Consider the following 23064-nt stretch of genomic DNA (forward strand, 5'->3'; position numbering starts at 1 on the left):
TTAGTGACCTAGTTTGTAACAAAGCTAAACTGTGAGGTCTGGGAGACTAGTGACCTCATCACTGACTGCAAGTTTGCCAGTGCCTAGTAGAGTTCCGGGAACATAGAAGTAATACAATAAGTGTTTGTGAAATGAATTTACCACCCTGCATTACTTGATTAACCATTTTCTTCTAGTGTACAAGCTGCTCATTGAAAAAAAAATCAGAGATGTTAACAATTAAGTATATAGTCTATTTTTAATCCGCAATGATGTGTTGTGTATGTTGATGCCATTACTTGGACTTTATTTTTGTCTCTCACATTACTGACCAAAAAATTCTAAATTATGCCTCACCTTATTTTTTAGTAAATCATTCAAACATAAAATTTTACTCCTCTTTTGTCACCTTCAAGATAATGTAAAAAATAATTTAAGAAAAGTAAATAAGGGAAGTATAAGTAAAAAAATCTTTTGATAGAAGAAAGTATTTATTTCAAGCCCCTGAGTTTGAGTCAATTCTCTGTCATTAGTTTTCTATGTATAAATTCACTGCACCTCCATAACAATAACAGTAAGAATAAAAATAACAACAATAATATCATGTTTGAATTAATTCCATATCCTCTAGAATTTAAGCCAACATCAAAATAATCAGTCTGTGAATAAATACCCTACCATGTGTAAAATAGCTAGCACAGGGAGCTCACCTCAGTGCTCTGTGATGACCTAGATGGGTGGGGTGGGGGGGTGGATGGGAGGGAGGTCCAAGAGGGAGGGGATATAGGTACACATATAGCTGATTCACCTCACTGTACAGCAGAAACTAATACATTGTAAAGCAATTCTACTCCAATTAAAAAAAAAATTCTAAAAAAAATAAAAAATAACCAGTCTGTGAGAACTGAAATCTAAAGCTTTGAAGAAGTCTTTACGGGGTTTTTTGCATCCCTTTGTCATAGGCCTAGACAGCCTGATTTTCATTTTGAAGGATAACTTTGATCATTTCTTTTCTTCACACTTTTCCGTTAAAACTCTTAGATGATTAGGCCTGAGGCAGTTGAACACCACACCCAAGAAGGACCTACCTGTAATTTTGCTTTTCATTTCCTATGTGGAATCTGTCGTATTGTGAATAGGCTCGGTTTCCTTCCCAGTCCATTAACTCGATTCTTAGTGTGTACTGCCTCTGACTGGTTATGGCAAAAATAAACTCATTCCCCAGCCAATATTCACCAGAGGGATTTCCAAAACCCTGTGAAAGAAGACAGAGATGCAGTTGTTAATTCAAGGAGAAGCTCTTTCCATGTTTAGTATTAAGCTATGTTCTAAACAATAAAAAACATTCTTTAAAAGTAAAGATGGTTCTTTCATATTTTTTTTTTGGTTCTTTCATATTTTTATACACTTTCTTCGATTACTCACTCAGTATTTTTCTGCTATGTTTCCCCCCATCGAGGCTCATGTCTAATTCTTATTACAGTAAATTCTGATATAGAAATCTGTGTAGATGAGATGTTTTCGAATTAAATGAATCTGGTTAATAGGTTTAACCAGTAAATGCTTCTCAATCACAGCTTGCTTTTGAAAACGTTTCTAAAATACTAGTTAACGGAATATTTTCAACATAGTTTAAATATTTTTCAATGAATATCATCAGTATAGTATCAGACAAGTTATTTAACAATATTATTATTATTTTTGTTATTATTATTCACAAGTCAAATTATGGGTAGATAATAACAGATTACTAGACCCTTAACTTCCCTAGCTTTAACATTTTCATTTTTAAGTAATAATAAGCAAATCTGTAAATCCAGAACTGTAATCATTTAAATACTTCGCCTCAATAGATTAGGATTTTGACACTTAAGAGCTAGTGAGTGAACCTAGCTGGCTGCTCCGCCCCAGAATCTCAGTATGGTTCCACTGTTCTCTTTAGGGCAATCCCAGTCACTGTTACTGTGTTCAAAATAGTTTTCTTTGTGGAGTAAAAGAAAGTACACAAGAGAAAGCTAACTCTTAATGTTGGCTATGTTAGTGATAGGAAAATTTAAAACCCTAGGAAACTACTGGCATCCTAGATTTTGGGTATTCACAATTGCCTCGGAAAGTGTTCCTTGGTAAAACTTGAAGTTCAGTGTAATTCTTGATATATGGGTTTGTTTTACTGACCAGACTATGAACTCCTTGAGGACAGAAACTGTGTTGTATTTGTGAATCCTCAAAGACTAGTAGAATGCTGGCATACACTGGGCACTCCATATGTTTCATTGAAGTTCAAAGAAAATGGAAGAAAGGGAGGAAGGAAGAAAACAAAGGCTATGGCACCCTGCAATTGCATTCAGAGAAGTAACCTTAATACATAATTCTTGTTGTAGGAATTTGGTTGTGTCTCAGGGGTGTTTCTTAAAGTGCCCAACTGAATCATAATCACTGGAGCACTAGTTGAAAAAAAATATTCCTGGCTCCAATTTGAATCAAGCTATCTGAGAGCCAGTCCATAAATCTGAATCTGAACAAACTCCCCGTTTATCTTGTGCACATTCATGCTTGGAAGACTTGGAGGTGTCCAGTAAACATATAATATACTTTTATGTTGCAGAAAGAAACATATTCTGGTTCATTGAGGTATTCATTAACAAAAGTTTTATTTTATCTGTATTAAGAAGAAGTATGAGGGAAGTACTAAAATAATCACAACAATCCTTATTTTCTCAATACAGAAGATAGAATTTGGAAAATATTTGTTTCTTTTCATATTTAATGTATATCAACTTTACAGAATTACAACTACAGTAGAAGTGTTCTTAACTGATTTCTCCTTTAACCAACTTAACATATGAATCATTATTCTCCATTCCTTACTTAAAATATATTGATGCCCAGAGTACACTGAAAGTATTAAATACATTTGTGCACTACTGTCTGCCAATTGAGTGACTTACCAAAGGCCAACTGCATTCGGTCTCAAACTCATTTATGCCAGTTCTGTTATTGTAATGATAAGATTTATAATGTTATGTAAATAAGTTAAATATTAGTGGGGAAAGAGGAGTTTTTGTTGTTTTGTTTTTTATAAAAACTAATTTAAATATTTAGATTTGCTCAATGAAAGCAAATCACTAAAAAACGCTTTTGAGCTATATGTTGTTGCAACAACTCTAAAAGACTGAGGAAAATAATAAAACTTTAGAGGATTTTTAATGTACATTACTTTGTATATGCCTTACTTGCTCTAGTTTAAAAAAAACAGAAGCTAGAAATTTGATGCATTTGATTATGGGAAAGTTTTATGAAAGAGCCACTGACTCAGAATTCCAAGCTTTGAGCCTACATTATAAACACATGGGTAAATGAATGTATATTTTTTATATTTCAATGAAATGTATTAGCATATAGAGGTACACTTTTAAGGTTATTCCCCAATTTAGCTTAGTTTTTGATTAACTGAACACCCTTTGTCCAAATTGCAGTGGTTATATGCATCCCCAAAGATCATCTATCTACCTGTAGCTCAGAGTACAGGTAGATGATGAAGTCCATACTCCAGTGCCTCCCTTCTTCTCTGTTCCTAAGATGCTCAAGTCACACTTTGCAAGAGTCCCACAGTGGCAGGAAATCTTAGAGCAATTTAAGATGTGCTAAGAATTTTACATATTTTTAGGGCAGCTGGTGCTTCATACCAGGGAGAAGAGTAAAGCTTACCTTCTCCAATGAATAAACAAAGCAGAAAGTTACAGGGGACTGAAAGTCAAAGAATTAGCACATTCTCAGTTGCAGCAGCCACTGGGAAGAAAAAGAAGACTGCTTGGATTCTCTTTGCATTTCTTCTCAGCTCAGACATGTCAAAACTCTCTCTATAGCCACTTGATTCCCTCTTTTGTGTAGCCAGTTAGAAGAGATTCAGTAATTGTACTAACTGTGAATAAGGAGGGTGGGAATGATGAAGTGTTAAGTTTTAGATCAAATATTTTCATGCCGTTGAAAGTGTTGCAAGGATAAAAGCTCTCCAGCTTAGTGAAAAGTACAGTGATCTCCAGCCAGCCTCAGAAAAGGAGAAGCATTTGTATCATTCCTCCAAGAGCCTCCATTCCCCTCTTGGCATGCAGGTTTGTACGCCCCTCTAAGCGGAGGTTAACAACCCTTCCTAAACAGTTTGCTTTTTCTGACTGAAAATAGAGGAAGAAGCAACTGAAAAGAAAGCAATGAAATTTGCTTTCATAAACAAAAATTTTATTTCATGCACCTTCCCAAAAAACTTTCTAAATATGCTATATTGGCTACAAGGAATCAACGTGACTGTTAGAGAGATAGTGTAGGGAAGAAACCTTCTAATAGCTGAGTGCAGTGATGCAGAAACAACCATTTCATCAGGAAGATGAAAAATTCAAGAAAGAAGGGGAAATGGGTTCCTAACATTAGTAAACTGTCTACTGGCTAGTTTATCAGGCTGGCCACGAATCTGACACCTAGGAACAAAGACTTGGCTTTGATTCAACAACTTCTACTCCCTCTCTCTGCTCCAATTTGAAGGCTTGCTCTGCCTCACATTTGCTGTTACTTTTAAGTCTCCATTTCCTTATATGCAAAACAAGGATTTAAAATGTCATTTCCATATATACTGTTGCGAGAAAAAAGTGAGAAAATATACCTAAAGCATCTAACTCAGTGCTGATGCATGAGAAGCACTTAACAAAAATCTAGTTGTTTTTATTATAATTAGAGAATATATCATAATATATAGTAATTTTCTGTTTACTCGCCTGTCTCCCAAGAGACTATAAGCTATATGATGTTAAGCAGGTTCTTTTCTACTCTGTACGAGAAAGGGAACAAAAATAATCCAGGTCTTGTCTTAGCCTGAGAATAAGGGGATATGAACCAATTCTTTAAATGGCTTTCAGATGCTAGGAACTAATGTATTCTTATGACAAGTTGAATATTGGTTTATACAAATGAGTACTGTCATTTTAATCCGAGAAGTTAATTATTAAACAAGAAATTTAAACCAACTGGTTGCAACCGGGGCTAAACTATGACACAAACCATAGTTTGTGTCTACAGATTATCTTCTTACTCTCGCTTCTGCTTTCCTAATGCTAAAGAGAAGCTGTCTTCTTCAACTCTACTGTGGTCCTATAGTTTTTCATCTCTTTCTCACTACATTTCAAAAGTTTTAGGATCTACAAAAGAGGTAATTTTTGAGATCTTAAGCCCATGCTAATAAACTGATCGTTCTGACACTTACTTTCAATTGGCAGTGCATATCAGAAAGAGCTGTGGAGCTTTTTCAAAATATAGATGACTTGGTTCCTGTATGGAGGTTCTGACTCAGTATGTCTTGGGTGGTCTTAGAGATCTGTACATTTAAAAGGTTCCCCAGGTGAGTGTGCTGTGTACTAAAGGTGGGGAACCATAGGATTATGACGTAGAATAACTATTCCAAGTGCAAATGAGAAAAAAGAAATTAACCAGATCAAATTACCTAAGTGGTACAAGGGAAGAGATAAAACTTCATCTTCAGATTGAAGATATTAGGAGTTAAGTGTTGATTATGTACTATGGGGCTGTCCTTGAAAAAATTCATACTTATGCCTGAAATACAGAGATGACCAATGCACAAACAAGCAAAAAAAGGTTTACACATTATTGTACACATAACAGCTTACCACAGGTTTATATCTTACTCCAAATAAATAGCTTGCAACATTCATAAGAATAAAAGTAAAATATTATACAAAATTCAGGGCTGACACTGAAAAAGCAGCAAATCCTTATTGAATAAACAAACAATAGTAATAAAAATAGAATTTCTTCCTTTTTATAAATAAAGTCCAAGGATGCTATGCCATATCCTTTCATGAAAACTGTTTAGTTATGTCAATCACAATTGTATGAAAGATTTTGATATCATAATTCAGAGAGATTGTTAATCAATTTTAATTCTCCTTTAGCTCTTTAATAAAAGGCAAAAGACCCTGGAATTTAGCTTAAACTAATACTGACTTAAAATTGGCCTTAAAAACCACATTTTGCTAAAAAAAAAAAAAAAAAGCACAGAGGGGAAAGACCAATATTCGTTAGTTTTTGCCAAAATCTGCAGAAATGTTCAGTTTTGGTTTGTATTTTTCCAAGTTAATAAAATAATTGTCCCTGATACTTTATTTCTTTTGTCTGATAATGCTCATAGGAAGTGCTGACTTTTTATAGCTGAAACAATTGAAAACAGACACAGTCCATGTATCCTATGGATTTCATCTCTTTTCATAAAATCATTAAAGAAAACAGATAAGAACTCAGGGTTACTGAGCTGTGGCTTTCCAAAGGTGCTTAGTATACAATTCAATTGTGCATCTCCTCTAACTGCTGAGACAGCCCAAGAAAGATCAGAGGATGATTTATTTCAGCATTTTTAAACTTCTTATATATTTTTCTCCTTTTAATGTGAAGAGTTTAAAATGCAGTTGAAAATGTGCTCTTAATTTCTTTCCAGAAACAAAGAACTCCCAGAAGGTATTGTGCTCAGCCTGAAATACTTGTTTGTCAGTAGGAAGCTCTGTTTATATGGGTAATTGTTTTCCATACAAAGACAGGTTGTCTCCAGGGCATTAGTCACTACCTTCTGTAAAGTTAGGCCACTGGGGTACTGTTTGGAACTCCTAGCTTGATTGGGTTTTATACGCAAAAGTACTCCTGGTAAGTGTTATTGCTGGAGGCCACTAAATGGTATCCTTATGGCTCGAAGGAGTTAATATAGTTCCTTAAGTGCCTCATTTAAAAAGCCCACTCCAGACTTCCCTCTCAGCAAACATCTTTACAAATCCATAAACCAGGTTTTGCTTAATCTCCTCATAAGGAAGTTTAAGTGAAAACAAAGCTTAGGTAAAAGATTTTGTAGGCTTAAAGCCAATGTTAAGAATCAAATAAATTGCAAATCTTCCATGTTGAGAGAGGTTTAAAAATTACCATTATATATTTGTAATTTCATGTGTTGGTAATTTTAACATATTGTTCTGGAGACCTTATGAAGCAAGAGGCAGCCCATAGATGTCAACCAGAATGAAGGGAAGGAGGGAGGAAAGGCAGAAAAGAAGAAGGGATAAAACTTTATTTCTATACTCAGTGCCTGAGAAAGAAGTGAAGCATCTTACTGCATATAAAACATCAGGGAAGACTGAGGAAGAAGTGGTACACGCCAAGAAGTTCTTTTTCCCAAAGGATGTACACCCTAGCAGCAAGTTCTGATTCAGGGAGCAGAAGTGGGTGTGACTGATAAGCGTTGGCATAAGGGGTCTATATCCATTCTTTGTGGAGTCATTATTTTGTCTTTAGGTGAAAGAAAAGCTCTGGAAGAAACACTTTATACCATGTGTTTTGGTGAAAATTAACCAAGTTATAACATATAATAAATTCTTTTAATTAAAACAAAAAGATATCATCAGACTCATTTTTGCCAAAATGTTTCAGAAGTTTGAAGTTTATCTCATTTCTGACCATGTAGAATTGACACTCAGAGGATAAATTGTTCGAGTTTGAATAAAACATGATAGTCTTTCTACTTTAAAAAAGGGGAAAAAAATAAAAAATAAATAAAAAAGGGAGAGGAGTAAACTTCACAATAGTTTGGGGCTTTTGGTTATTGTGAATAAACAATAATTCAGTCCAATTCCAATAATTTAAAAAATTGCTTAAAATACAAACATTTGGTAAATGCTTATAACACATGAATCAATGCCATCCTTCATACGTCAGTCTCTCTTACTTAATGTGCCTAGTTTGCCAAGGCAGCAGATGCTTACAGCTAGTAAGTCACCATTTTGGAAAGTCACCGTGATGACAACTTTATATCAAATTTTCTTTTACCATTAGTATTAATAATAATGTATTTCAGACTTGCCAGAATCTATATTTATAGTCTAATTCTCAGATAACTGCTTCATGTCTCATTTTAGTGGTGAAAATAATCATGGTTTAAGGTGATTTGCAAAATAATATTTTTGCCAGAGTTAAGAAAAAATTTGCAGTCTTCGATGTTTTAATCTTGGATCATGATAATACTTACTATTTACTGACAATTCAATGTGCCAAGAGCTTTACTTATAGCTAATCCTCACAATATCCCTGCAAGGCAGATGAGGTACTATTATTAATGTACTCTTTTAACAAGTGAGAAAGTTAAGGTATGGGTTAAGTGATTTGCCAAAAATCACTCCATTTGTAAGTGGCAGAGTAAAGACTAGAACAGTGCATGTGTAAGACAGGAAGCCATGTCTCCAGGACCAGGAATCTTCAGTCTACAGAACTCAAAGAATAGAAATGTTGCTCCTGGAGCTCTTCACAGAGCAAGAAATCTTTTAATATGAAAACTCTGGGTTCCAGCAGCTTATATGGACTGATTCAAGCCTAGCCAATCAGCTTCTATGTTTGAGATTCCCCTGATCCTTTAAATTTCACCCTGATCCCTGGACTGTGGAGACAGACTTCAAGAGCCTTGCCTCTTGTCTCCTTACTGGTTGACCTCGAAATAAAAGCTCTTTCTTTTCTCAAAAGCCTGTGCCATAGTATTGGCTTCTACAAACCTTAGGCAACGAGCCCTTGCTCGGCAACATCACCTTTATCCTATGTTCTCACGGGTAATTTTGTATAATAGGTTTGATATGAAAATTACGTAAGAATTTATGTATGAGGCTTACACATATTAAACATTGAAAGGGTTAGATATGATGATGGTGATCATGATGATGATGATGATGTCTGCTGGTATTTTGGAGACCTCAGTGAATCATGCCTCACAGTTCACACCCTTGTGTACTTGTCTCACTTTGAATCTGGACTGGCCCTGTCATCAACTTTAACTAAAAGAATGTAGTGGAAGTGAAACCATGCCATTTCTGGGTCTAATAAATCTTAAAAAGGACTGGAAGGTTCTATTTTTGTGCTTGAGGGATGCCAACTGCCACTTAGTTAAGTCTGATGACCCTGGATCACTGTACTGGGAGAAGCCCAACTTAACCACATCGAGGAGTTCTCAGTCCATAGCCAGCAACAACTTGCCAGCCATGTGAGTGAAGCCATTGGTAGTACCTCCCAGTCCTGCACCACAGCCCACAGCCCTGCACACTTCCCTTGTCCTGGCTCATGTACACAGCCTGGGTCTAAATTCTAGCTTCCTCCACCCTCATTCAACCAGGAACAAATTCAGACAATATGTAACAGTTCACTAAATAATTTCAGTAATATATTTTTCCTTCTGATGCACACGTGGAAATCATTTACTGAAAAGGATTTATGAGTGTTTTGTGTTTAATGAGAATAATGTCACAAACGTTATTTTAATTTTTAAATAACTGAAAGACATCTAAAAATACAAAAGTTTATCACATTGTGTAGTGAAGAAAATCTCATGATAAAACATCAAAAACTATGTAAATTCTTCCATCTTACCATTTTATATTCTTTCCAACCTCTTTGGAAATCTAGACTTCCATCTTCACGATGCTGTATTACAGTCCAACCTCCCCCATTGAGATCCATATTGCAAAATACCTGACAAAGGGAAAATAAAGTCAAGTGAAAATTATGTCTATTTTAAACAAACAGGTATCAGATATGTTTCAAGACAGAAATAGGATGGATAGGCCTACAGACAAAAATAATAAAAACTGCCATGTTGAAAATATTAATTTAGACATTTTATTGGCTATTTCTTCCTGTATTTGAGTTGTTTCTGATTAAATCCCATCAAATGATAAATTACTTGTAAAGGTTTAAATCAGTCAGCTGAAAACTGTCTCAGTCACAGACTATAAAAATTATTTTTAAAAAGTTTGTCTTAAATGGTAATAGGCATTATGTATATTCTATTTTTTAAAATGCTACTAAAAGTTTCCAAAGTTACAGACCATTTTATTGCTAAAACATAAGATTTGGAATTTTCTATCTTTAATTTGTTAAATCACAATATACTAATAATAAAGGTTTTGGAAAAATAATATTTAAAAAATCATTTATATTTAGCTATTACACATTTCATTGTATATTAACTCCTACATGCTCATATACAACAATAATTATTCTTGATGGTTCAGTATTACATTAGAGGCAAAATTTGGTCCCCAGCATATGGAGAACACATTATTTGCTTCAATTTTTGTCACGAACAATAAGAAGAGAACATGACATACTGTATTCCTTCTGACTGTGAGAAGCATTTCTTTCCCATGTGGAAAAGTTATCCAAATCTTTCAAAGATTATGCTTATTTCAATTTTTCTAAATATAATACTATTTATTTAGAAATTGATTCATTTCCCCCAGAGTCCACCCAAGGAGAGAAACATATCTGTAATGGCATTATCTTTGGAGAGCAATCACTGTAATTGATGCAGCATAAATGTGGCAGCTTGATTATTCAAGGGCTCAGCTTTGGGGAACATCATTCCCCCGGCAATTGACTACTAAAGCAATTTGGAGGCTGGCTTAAGGTGTAGATATGAGGCAACAGCAGCAGGCACGCTGTGTGGGCAAAGAGCCTGATTAAAGGAAAACCTCAAGTGTTTTCCTTGAGGCATTAAATTTGGAGCACAAATGGCTAAAGGGTATGAAAACAATGACAAGAACTGTTATTCAAAGGACAAATTGTCCATGTACTTCCTCGGAGTAAAAGGAACTAGGAGGTACATACTTAACTGTGAGCATACAAAAATAGGCAAAATGCTCTCCTGAGGGCTCTTCCTCTAATTTGAACATGCACCCATCAGTATGTATTCATTATCACTAGGAACTGACTCACCTCCAAGATCACAGATTTGAAATTCCTCTCCCTGTCCTAAATTTCTCCCTCTATTAATCCCTTAGCCTCTATGCACCTGCTCTTTGTCCTCAAGATAACCTCCATCTAGTCTTTTGTCTTCCTTAATTCTAATTCTAATTCAATTTTTTTCACCCAACAAGCATTTTTGGGCATTGATTCTGTGTTACAACTGGCGATATTATGATGAACGAAATACGGATAATTTCCTCAAAACACCTAAAAGTTAACACACTGAGTGCCCCTGTAGAGTTAAAGAGATGTGGGAATCCACAATTTTCAACTCTAGTGACCTGAGAATAATAGAGTCAGTAAACTAAATGAGAAATTTAAGGAAGAGAGCTAACATGTGAGAAAAGAAAATCATCATGGTTTTGAAAACCCAGGGTTTCAGATAGCATAGTCATCCAAAAGGGGGAGTTTATTGATCAGTTAGAGATGATCTAACTGTAGGTAGATCAAGGGTAAGAATAAGGATAAGAGCATGAGGGACTAAGAAAGAAATAGTCATAACAATAGTATGCCTTTTAACTGCTAGATAATTTAAACACTTTACACACATTTTCTAATTTATCTCACAAGAACCCTGTAATGTAGGTATGATTATCATCTCCATTTTGCAGATGAAAAACCTAAGGCTTTGAGTATTTCAGCAACTTACCAATGGTTATTATTAATATAACAGGTACTGGATCTAGGATTTGAACCCCCTGTTTACCTAATTCAAAATTATATTAGGGGTAATCTTCTTGAAAGCAGTAGTTGATAGCCAAAGTTGGAATTTTAAAGAAGTAAAAAAAAAAAGTGGAAACAGATGTGGGGGGAGGGTCGGGTCCAAGAATGGGCTTTGGTGAACAACTGATGGAGATAAAAGACACCAATAATCTTTAGACAGGCAGGAACTTCATTTTATTTGCTACTGTCCCTGGTGCCTAGAGCAGTAGGGACAGTAGCCTAGCAGGTACTAAATGAATATTTGTTGAAAAACTAGAGATGCAATAAGGAAAGACATAAAATAGGAAAACTTGATTAATGGAATGCAGTGAAAGCTGGGGATGGATTTTGAGTTGGGGGAATAATCTACTTAATCAAATATTCCAGACAAGTCAAGACAAATAAAGATTAAGAAAATACACACTTAAATTTAAAATGAAGGAGCCATTAGTGACCTTGAAGAGAGAGACTGAAGGATTTCTGTAAGAATAAATTCCAGATGGCACAGTTTACAGAGGGCACAGTTGGTGATTCAACACAAGTGGCCAAATGGAACTTTACTGGTAAAACAGATAAGAGTGATGAAAATGTCAAGGAAATATTTTGTTAGAGGAAACTAATTTCACTTGTTTTTTAATTATATTTTACCCTGCCTTGACTGGTTATTCTAGAATTTTTTTTCCAGATTTTGATTTCCTAATGGACACTGATTGACTGAAAGTTTGCCAAACTGTGTTGGCAAACCTATAAAGTCCACTTAACACACTCAGGGAAAGGAATAACTACATCTATAAATATAGAGTGTGTAGAGAAAACTGTTCTTTACAGTTTTTTTTATTACTATTATCTATGTTATTAAAATTCTATGCACTTGAAAAGTTTTAAAATCACTCACTAATTTTAGAAAAAGACAACTTTCCTTTTAAACAAAGGTATCTAGTGACTTGAAAATGTTAAGATGTGTTGGGAGTACTTCTTAGGTAAAGACCCAGAGAAAGTTGCCCAGAGGAGAGAGAAGTTACCCAGGCAGATTACAGCCTTTGGAAGCTAAAGTGCAGAGAACTTAAGAGGTTAGACTTATGCTCTACAATTCTTATTAGGACTCAGTAATAACAGCAAGGATAACAGCTGCCATTTGTGGAATGTTGACACAATAGAACTGAATGACACATTGGTTAGGGGCATGGACTCAGGTGCAACATTGCCTGTGTTCAAGTTCCACCTCTGCTCTCTCAAGCTATGTCATGGATCTTTTGCAAGGATTAAATGAGTCAATGCATATGGAGTTTTTAGAACAGTGTTTGGCACATACTAAGCTTTGTCATTAATCTCTTAGATGTATTTTACAGATGAGATAATATGTATTTATATTGTGCACATGTACTCTATGTATATAATATCTCATATATTAATAATAGCTATTATATATATTTCATATAATTTATAATTTGTTATGAATAATATAGAACATATAAAGCCAAAATATATAGAAGTTCAATAAACTGTCCTTATGATTACAATTACCAGCTTCTTGTTAATAATACTGGCAACATCAATCTTTGAGCATGCTTTTTAGTGTACGTGTATATGTATATATATACATATATGTATATGTACATATATATATGAAGCTGGATTCATGCTAGCACACACACACAAAAGACCATGTTATTTCTAGTCAGAAGAAAAATAAAAAGTCTATGCTTAACAGATGAAGGAAGTTAAAAAAATTAGGTGCTTGGTTTCAAAAGATTTGAGATATGAAAGGACTTGAAAAGTTCCTTCGCCAATATGGTATGGTTTGTGCTATCTGGCAGTGTCCTTCCTGTAGACACAGGCCCCACTACATTTACTATGCCTGTTGCATTTATTGATCATATGACTTGGGCTTAACTCTATTCGAGAAAAGATTGAACTGGCTCCTATCCCAGGCAAGGTCAAAGCTTTCAAGCATTAAATATCCTTTAACATAATATAACGATTTAAACCCAAACAAAAAGGGGAAATTTGATTCACATAGTTCTTATGCTTTTATGCTGTGTGCAAGTTGGAATGATTAACCTTGTGAGTGTTAATTATTTTTCCATAACCTTAAATAAAAAAGGCTCAATACATTTGTTATAGTCCTTTTCCAAGAATTAGGGAAATTATAAATTCAGAAACAAATTTTTAAATATTTTACAATAATCAGAGTTATGATTTAATGGTTTGTTTTAATGAATGAAACTAAGCTGGTTATAGTACATTTGGTTTTAGAAACATGAAAAAAAAGGAAAAATCCTATTCCCTACTAACATGCATTGAAGGGAATTCAGAGAGGAAGATAACCATGAGCCATTAATGACGAAAAAGAGTAAAAAATAAATATATAAATGATCTAATTCTCATTTTCTATCTGCTTGAAAATTTTAATAGTCCTAGAAAACTGCCTTTGGCTTCCATGTCATATTTGAAAAGATAATACTCTTCTAACTTTTGCAGACAGTCTTTCTTGGCAAGGAATGATGTCAGTCAAAACAACTGTGTAACAATTGTGTATACTTGCAACTCTCAGTCTGCCTAAAATTAATAATTCCTATTAATAATTTTTGTTAATTGCCTAAATAGGCCAATTTAATTGATTGATCCATATCTTATATCATACATAATTGAACTTTTTGTTTTGTTTTTATATAGGCTTGCCTTGAGTTTCTTACCCTTGCTAGAACTTCTGAAAGCATTAAAATGAGCAAAGTTTTTGTTAAGCATATCCACGATTAGCACCAAACTTTATAGCTCCAAAGTATAATCTACATGGAAGGGTGAAGGTCCTAAAGATGCATTTTCCAAGCACTTTTTATAGAACTGAGAGGATACCAATTATTTATATCAAAATAAGAAGAGAAAATGAGGAAGTGGGATGGCTTACAATCAGAACATAATTTTCTGACAATAAACCCTTAGCCGTGTCATTCACATAGGTTCCTATAAAAAATTATGAATGGTACGGCTTCAGTCAATACTAATATAAGTAATTATCCTACTTAGTCCCCTCTTAAGATGGTACAGTCTAGAGTTAATTCCTTTGTTACAAAGTCTGTGTTCAATATTTACTATGTGATTTGGGCAAGTTATTTTTCTAAAATAGGGATAATGGGAGCACCTATATCATAGAGTTATTGAAAGGAGTAAACAAGTGAGGATATATATCTAAAGTGCTTAGAATAGAACCTGGCAAACTGTAAATGCACAGTACTTTTGAACTATTATATTAATCAGTTTCTAAATTACATTGGGGAAGTTCGCACAATATTTGTTCTCACTAATGTTACGCTATGTGAATATAATAAGGGATTTAAAACAAAACTTGCTACCTACCAGAAAGGGCAGGTGCATCAGCCTAAAATATCCATCTCCAGAACAGAACAATATTACTACTTGTGAGAGGATCATGATCAGAAAAGAGAAAGAATAAAACAAGGGAATGAACACTTAAGTCAAGAGGAAGGCCAAAGTTTTTCTTCCTTATGGTCAGTTATCTCCCCCTCTCACCATGCTCTGCTATTATTTCCAATTAAACTAAATCTAATGACAGGACAAATGACGTGAATTTATCCTTCTTCCATCTGAAGCGCCATGGGGCTGTTTCTATAGTGATAAAATTTGCCTCTTACAGGCCTGTATTGATATGATTGCTAATCTGTTTGGGGTAATATTTTTCCCTGGGACTAAATCTAGTAAGTTTAATTTAGCAGGTATTTGGCATTTCTTGATATAATGTTTTAGATTTTTTTAAGAACAACACCGAAGCTCTATAATATGTAAAATTCATGATTTTGCAGAGGCGTAAATTTAAATCATGTTATCGTTGTGAAACCAACATAGAAGTCAGCCACTGAACTAGTGAACTGGATCCTCTAACCCACTCTTCCATGTAATCTTTTAAAAAAGCAAATTTATTTAAGTTTATAAGTTATTGTTCAAGTTTATGAGTTATTATTCAAGTTTATGAGTTATTCAAGAGTATGAGTTAGGATACTTTTCTTCCACCCTAACAGAAGCAGTGGTTCTGCAAACAGCCTGTGCGTTATTTGCATCCCAAAACATTTTGAACTAGAATAGAGTTATGAACTTACATGACTTAAATTTAATGGAATGATCAAACTTTACTTGTAATGCTCTCACTAAGGGCCAAGTGGTAGTATTGGTGACGGACTGAAAAAGATTCTAAAAGTGTAAAAGTTAATCTAAAAACTTTAAAAATTATTTTATTTATATATTCATACATATATAATTATTAACAGTTTAAAAGGAAGATCACAATATTTTTAGTTAACTTTACTTTTATAGTCATTATGTTAGAGGGGACGTGACAATCATTTAGGGGTTCTGTCAGGTCTTGGGCAGCAAAACAGGTAAATTGCAGAAAGTCTTTATGTTAGCTCCACTTCTCTCCCCCAGGACAGTTTCTAACACACTTCACATGCCATCTGTAGGGTGTGTCAGTGTGTGGGTGTGCATACATGCCTGTGCACATGTATGAATTGAATTTAAACTTAAGTATGATTTTAAGATATCAGTAAGCAGAGTAGGAAGGTTTCATGTCATATGATCCAAAGGATTCAAAAAGCTCATTTTTACAATAAATTACCCTCTCCTCTTTACTCCTAAACTTGCTATTGTACCTTCACAATTTTTTTTTTTTTTAAGATATGGAACACCCGATTCAGTGAAATTTTGCACAGAAGCCCAAAATGAAATACAGTGAAACCAAACTTCTCTGGTAGGTGACCCAGGTAGCAATGTCCATAACTGCCTGCCACCCTTTTTACCCCCGGCACTATCTCTATCTCTTCCCCCTGTTATAGGTCAGTATGGAAGACCTCTTTTCAGAAGAAAATTTTGTTCCAGCAAAGGGAAAAATCATTGAGCTAACTTAAACCACTAATTCTCACTGAAATCAGCAGAGAGGATAGTAGAGTCCAGACTCTCCCTCTTGACATATGTGTGACATCTGTGACATCTGGCAAACTGGTCTCCATGATCCATTTCCCTCACCCATCAAAGGAAACTAACAATCAGAATGACTAAGTAAGTTAGGTTTACTTACTAATTCATTTCAGCACATATTTACTGAGGACCTATTATGTGCCAGAAACTATTCTGGGTCCTGGGAAATCAAAGATAAAAGTAAAATCCTTGCTTCATAGAATTCTGGTAGTGAGAGAGTCATGCAAAGTTGCTTGAGGGAATCGGGGAAAGCCTTCCAAGAGCATTTGCACAGTACCCAGAGGAAATGGGGACAAAGGACTGGTAATTTAGGTGGGGCAATCAAAGGAGAAAAATTGTTCCATCTTTTGAGGATAAAGCACTGCAAGGGCAGGTGGTCCTCTTGGGGTCTTGAGCATCTGGCTAAAGTTTTTTATACGTTGAAAAACAGGGCTTTCTTCAAGGCTCTCCGTAAACCCTGCTTCAAGCAGCCTCTATCACTACACTTCTACAGTATGTTATAATTTCTGTGTAATTGTCTGTCTTCACCACTACACTGGGAACTGTTTTATATTATGTCCCTAGTCATTTACTGACAAATAAATGACATACACTTAATATGTATTGAATGAAGGAATGGATGGATGATTTAATGAATAAATAGGGAGAAAGTGTATATAGAGGAGGTGTGACAGCAAGACAGTGTTTTCTTACTTCAGAGTTTACTTTGGATCCTGTTCAATATACTGATGAAAACTATCCTCCAACACACTCTTTTAGGTAAATATGAAAAGCAAATCCTTTCAAGATTATGAGTTAAGATCGAATATGTTTCTCTACCCAAATAGGAGGAGTGGTTCTAGAAACATGTCTCTAGCTCTCTCTCCACGGTATTTGAACTGTAGATGATGTGTACCATCTGGGTCCTTGGGACTTTAGAAGATGGTTCCTAACTCATCCCCATGCACTTGAAGTATATGTGACTTCAACATGTAATCTGTACAAGGCAAGCATTTACGAACAATGGGACATTCCAGGAATGAGCAGAGAGTAAATGGAAAACTTTGTGTGAAATAGGGATGGGATATGTGAGGGTTGGAAGAGGTCTGTACAATAGGGTTTTCATCTTTTATGGACCTGGGAAACAGAGTATCTTTGGGAGAAAAGAGCTCAGGCACAAATATTTTCAGTTTAACAAGCCCACAAATCAATCTGATTATTCAGCAATTCAACTAGGATCTGCTTTACATCTCATAAACAAACACTTCTGGTTTTACCTTTTTGGGTTCTGGCATATTATTAATATAAATAGTGTAGATTCCACTTTTATTAAAACCAGCTTGATATACATCTGCACAGTCTCTAAATGGCTTTTCTTCCTCTTTTTTTCCTCCCTTTAGTAAAACTGCAAAAAAAAAAAAAAAAAAAGGATTGCAATATGTGAATATCAGTACCATTAGTGCCCAAATGGACTCTAAGTATAGGTAAGCAAGTCTTCATTTCCTCCAAACAAATGTCAATGTTGCATTTATTGAAAAATCAATCATAAGAACAATACTAGATTTTGAGGTGACTCACAGAATTACAAAACTATAGGAAAAATATGTGATCAGTTTATAACTGAATACTTTTTATATTTTGCTTAATTTCTTGTTTTTTTCTCTATCACTTCCAGAACATCAACTCAAGGGACAAATAATTTGATCATGTAATACCTGCAATTGGTAACAATTTTGTCAATGTTTCTAAAATTTCTAAAACGTTCTTACCTACATTTCATAGGAAAGTTTGAAAAATGCTAAAGCATTTTTGGAGGAGGGAGAGGTGAAGATAAATTCAAACATAAAAATATAATATGGAGGTTTAAGATGCTAAAAGAAGGTTGTACTGTTTTTCTGTGGCTTTATATTGAAGAGCTCCTAGAAATTTTTATTTTTTAAAAACTCTCAAAATAATTAAAAGGTAGAAAGAAGTCCCTGATCCAATTTAACTATCTAGAATGAAAAGGGAAGTAAACTTTGTTTTTTATTTAATGGTCTGAAGTTAAACTATCAGGTGGATGACATACAAATAGAAGAAGAAAAATTAATAAAATTTGGCTGGGCTTCCCTGGTGGCGCAGTGGTTGAGAGTCCGCCTGCCAATGCAGGGGACATGGGTTCGTGCCCTGGTCTGGGAGGATCCCACATGCCGCGGAGCGGCTGGGCCTGTGAGCCATGGCCGCTGAGCCTGCATGTCCGGAGCCTGTGCTCCACAATGGGAGAGGCCACAACAATGGGAGGCCCGTGTACCGCAAAAAAAAAATATAATAAGATTTGAAACTAAGTTATATAGGTGGAAGAGCTCAGTAAAAGCTGGAAGTCAAGTGGAAAAATAAATTTAATTAGAGATATAGTCTCCACTGAGAGGAACTTTATTTCATTCATTGAGCTTCAACCACCATTAAGTTCTTATTAATGAGATCAAAATACAAAAATGCCTCATTTACTAGTCCTCAGCTAAAGATATGGGTGGTATCTTTATAAAATATTTATGATTTAGTATTTTCTAATAAATACATGTTATTTAAGCAATTTGTTTCATTAGCCTAAGAATATTTTATAATCTTGCCCTTAAAGTCTCTGGTTACTTAATAATTATCTGCTTTCAATCACTCTGAGTCACTATGGTATTTTAAAATAATAATATCAAAGGTAAGCTATGAATCAGTGCTTTTAAAATGATTTTAAATGCTCTAACAATCTAAAATACTAACCTGATTTATATTTGACACATGGTGTTACTAATTTATAGGTAATTAAAAATTAACAGTCTAATCTTTGTAGAAAGAATGACTATCTCAATATAAATATTTCAAATTTTCAAAAATTACTATGGTTCAAGGAAATGAAATATCCATGTCATATATGTTGCTATAACAAAAATATAGAATTATAATATTTAATAGCATTATGGTTCTCTACATAGCTCCTGTTTGCACTAGTGGTTTTGCCTACTTATATTAAAAGCTACTTCTAAACACCACCCATCACAATTGCAATATCAGGGACTTCCCTGGTGGCACAGTGGTTAAGACTGCGTGCTCCCCTACCTAAGTGTCCGTCATTGGATGAATGGATAAAGAAGATGTGGCACATACATACAATGGAATATTACTCAGCCATAAAAAGAAACGAAATTGAGGTATTTGTAGTGAGGTGGATGGACCTAGAGTCTGTCATACAGAGTGAAGTAAGTCAGAAAGAGAAAAACAAATACCATATGCTAACACATATATATGGAATCTAAGAAAAATAAAAAGGTCATGAAGAACCTAGGGGTCAGACGGGAATAAAGACACAGACCTACTAGAGAATGGACTTGAGGATATGGGGAGGGGGAAGGGTAAGCTGTGACAAAGTGAGAGAGTGGCATGGACATATATACACTACTAAACATAAAATAGATAGCTAGTGGGAAGCAGCCGCACAGCACAGGGAGATCAGCTCGGTGGTTTGTGACCACCTAGAGGAGTGGGATAGGGAGGGTGGGAGCGAGGGAGACGCAAGAGTGAACAGACATGGGAACATATGTATATGTATAACTGATTCACTTTGTTATAAAGCAGAAACTAACACACCATTGTAAAGCAATTATAGTCCAATAAAGATGTTAAAAAAAAAAAAAAAAAGACTGCGCACTCCCAATGCAGGGGGCCCAGGTTCGATCCCTGGTCCGGGAACTAGATCCCACTTGCATGCCACAACTAAGGAGCCTGCCTGCCAGAACTGAGGAGCCCATGTGCCACAACTAAGAAGCTGGTGAGCCGTAACTAAGCAGGCCACCTGCTATAAGTAAGACCTGATGCAACCAAATAAATAAATAAATATTTAAATAAAAACACACACAAAAAGAACAATTGCAATATCAACACAAAATAAGTAATCAGAGGATTAACATCATATGATGGTGAAGAAGCATTGCATAGAATGTATGCAAATAGCAATTAAAAATGAATATTTATATACTCAAAAGCTACTTTTAATGGCACTGGGCATGTCAGTGGATTATACAAAGGTCTTGTTTTCAAAAACATCAATGCATTTCACTTGTGTTTACTTATTTTAAGCTAAATGGACTATTATTTTTCTAAAACTAAACCTTCCTAAATTCTAAATGCTTGCTCTTCTGTTGAAAATAACCAAATCAGATGCAAAAAAAAAAAAAAAAAGGATGTAAAGAAATACTAACTAAAATTTATAATCCCTTGAGAGGATGAACAAACAGGAAGATGTGGTCAAGAGGAATTCAACGGTAAACCCATTTTTCTTTTTTGGGTGAGAGGTGGGGATAATCAGTTATCTAAAGAAAGAGAAAACGTTTTCTTGTTCAATGTACCACTTCCTGCCCTCCCTTATTTAGTTATGTAAGGAGAATGCATTCCCTTCCCACTTCTCTGCCACCTCCCTTCCCCTTTTCTTTTCCTCTTCAGGATGAAGTGGGTGAAAAGACTGTTGTTGGGGAAGAGGGAAGCTATTTCACACACTTTTTCAATAACACAGAAAAAAGGAAAAAGTTGGATATTATCTTATTTTTCTGGAAACTAATTTATAAAAATGTTCAAACTATGGATGCTAAGTCTTATAACTGGAAAAATGGTTTGAGGAGTCTACCATAAAACGTACAGTTAGTGCTATGGTTATACTATGGATTCGTTGTTGTCATTGTGGCAACATATCTGATATAGATGTTTCATTTTCTTGAAATATAGTTTCATATTTTTGAAAAATTGAAATACATTCTTTCCAGATGATTAGACTGCTTGTTTTTAATTACTTACTAACTAGTAATATTATGCTTGAAAGTTTGATCCAGGCTACATTTTAGAGTAATATAGCATTTAAAAGCAATTTAAAAGTTTCATTCAGAGCTTACCTTTAATATTTGTATTATATTCTATGGTCTGAAGACCCCTTCTATAAGGGTAGATTGACTTTCAGAGTTTTGCTTTCTCTTTTTAATCTATAAAGTGGGGAATTTATACATATCTCTGAGGCAAGTATGTGCATTACATAATGCAGAGTGACTGAATTATAGTAAGTGCCAAGAAATGGTAGTTATTGCTGTTATGATAATAATGATATCATCAATGGCAACATTATATTCTTATTCTTTCTTATGGAAAGGACACTCAGGCTGTGGAAGGCTAGCCAACCCACTCAATGGAGTGGTGGATGCTGCTGTCTTCTACCCTCAAATATAAATACTGTAGCTGACGAAATGCAGGGAAGTTACAATTGACTGGTTACACTTAGGATTATATTGAGCTGGCCTCTCATTGTCAGAGCGGGCTAATAATTGGCTTATTTCATTCATTGACTACATCAAGGCACACCATTGTTAAGTTTAAGTCTAAAAAACCCAGGTAATCTAATCTTGCTGTATACTGTAAGCTTTATTTATTAAGAATTAAAGATTATTTCAGATGAAATGATATATGATGTATATACCATATGCTGATTATAGAGATTTAATCTCATAGCTTCAATTTTCATGCCTATTTTCTTTGTTAAATATTGGAGAATTCTGAAATTCAGTGTTATGGTTAGATATTATAAAACTGGACACACAGTAAACATTTTAAAACACAGAAAGACAAGAACAAAGATGAATTAACTGAACATTGCAAGTGTCAGAACTAAGGATAAATTTTTGTAGGAGGTCTTGAGATTCAGCAAGATGGAAGATAATGCCTGGAGGAATATAAGATAAATGACAAGAGACAAACATGGAAAACCTGATGGAAGAAGATAAAAGAAGCATCAACTGGGCAGAGCAGGGAGGAGCAATCTTGATACTTGATATAGGTGTTTTAACTGTATCTGTAAAAGTGGTTTAACTTATAATAATACACTGGTTTAAAAGCTGGTTTAAAAGCATGAATTCTTAAAAAATGATCTTTACATCTAAAAGTTCCGGCTTTGATCACATACTCTTATTTTTTCCTTTCTCATTCTTTAATTCTTAATGAGTTTCTCTTTCTTCTAATTGAGAGTCTAGATCCCCACCATTACTATCTGCCTCTTCCTAGCCTCCTTTTTCCTTCTTCCTACCTTCAGCCTGAGAGTGAGGCATTTAAGCACGGTTCGGGTGGAATTGCTAGTGCCCTCCTTCCACTGTCCTTTCATCCACTAACCCCTTGTATGGGTAAATCCTGACCCAAGGAAGGACGTTTATTCACATTCTCACCCCCATTTCTAGACTGCAAACACTAAAGTGAGGCTATTTAATGCCCTTCAAATGTGTACTTTCTAAACTGAGCTGTGTTCTCTATGCTTCTCAGTCAAACCCTTGGTCATTTCTAACAGACTTTTTATTACATTTCCTGGAAAGTGTATTTCAAATCTTTCTACTATTTTCAAGATTAAATCTCACTCCTGTCTTCTCTATTTATATATGACATTGTTTTATGGTTTCCTATGATGATCAAAACCATTTAAAATAAGTCTCCTCTACCTTTTTCCTCTACAGAAGTTGTCTTTGCCTATCTTTGCCCTTGCCTTTTGTGTTGACCTCTCTTAGTCCCTTTTCTACTTCTCTAATTGTCCTTTCT

The 23064-nt window shown here is 34.8% G+C and overlaps 1 protein-coding gene across 2 annotated transcripts in view; it reads right to left on the bottom strand.

Annotated features, from left to right (window-relative positions):
* The window catches only part of ANGPT1 (angiopoietin 1), a 250086-nt gene that overhangs the window by 37542 nt on the left and 189480 nt on the right, over positions 1-23064 (bottom strand). For both annotated transcript variants that reach the window (XM_060127346.1, XM_060127345.1), the window contains exons 5-7: positions 17751-17878; positions 9427-9528; positions 1068-1234 (exon numbers count right to left, since the gene is read on the bottom strand). In XM_060127346.1, the coding sequence (XP_059983329.1) occupies positions 1068-1234; positions 9427-9528; positions 17751-17878 (397 nt within the window). The remainder of the gene's footprint in view (positions 1-1067; positions 1235-9426; positions 9529-17750; positions 17879-23064) is intronic.

This window comes from Lagenorhynchus albirostris, chromosome 17, assembly GCF_949774975.1.
Source record: "Lagenorhynchus albirostris chromosome 17, mLagAlb1.1, whole genome shotgun sequence".
Classification (NCBI taxonomy): domain Eukaryota; kingdom Metazoa; phylum Chordata; class Mammalia; order Artiodactyla; family Delphinidae; genus Lagenorhynchus; species Lagenorhynchus albirostris.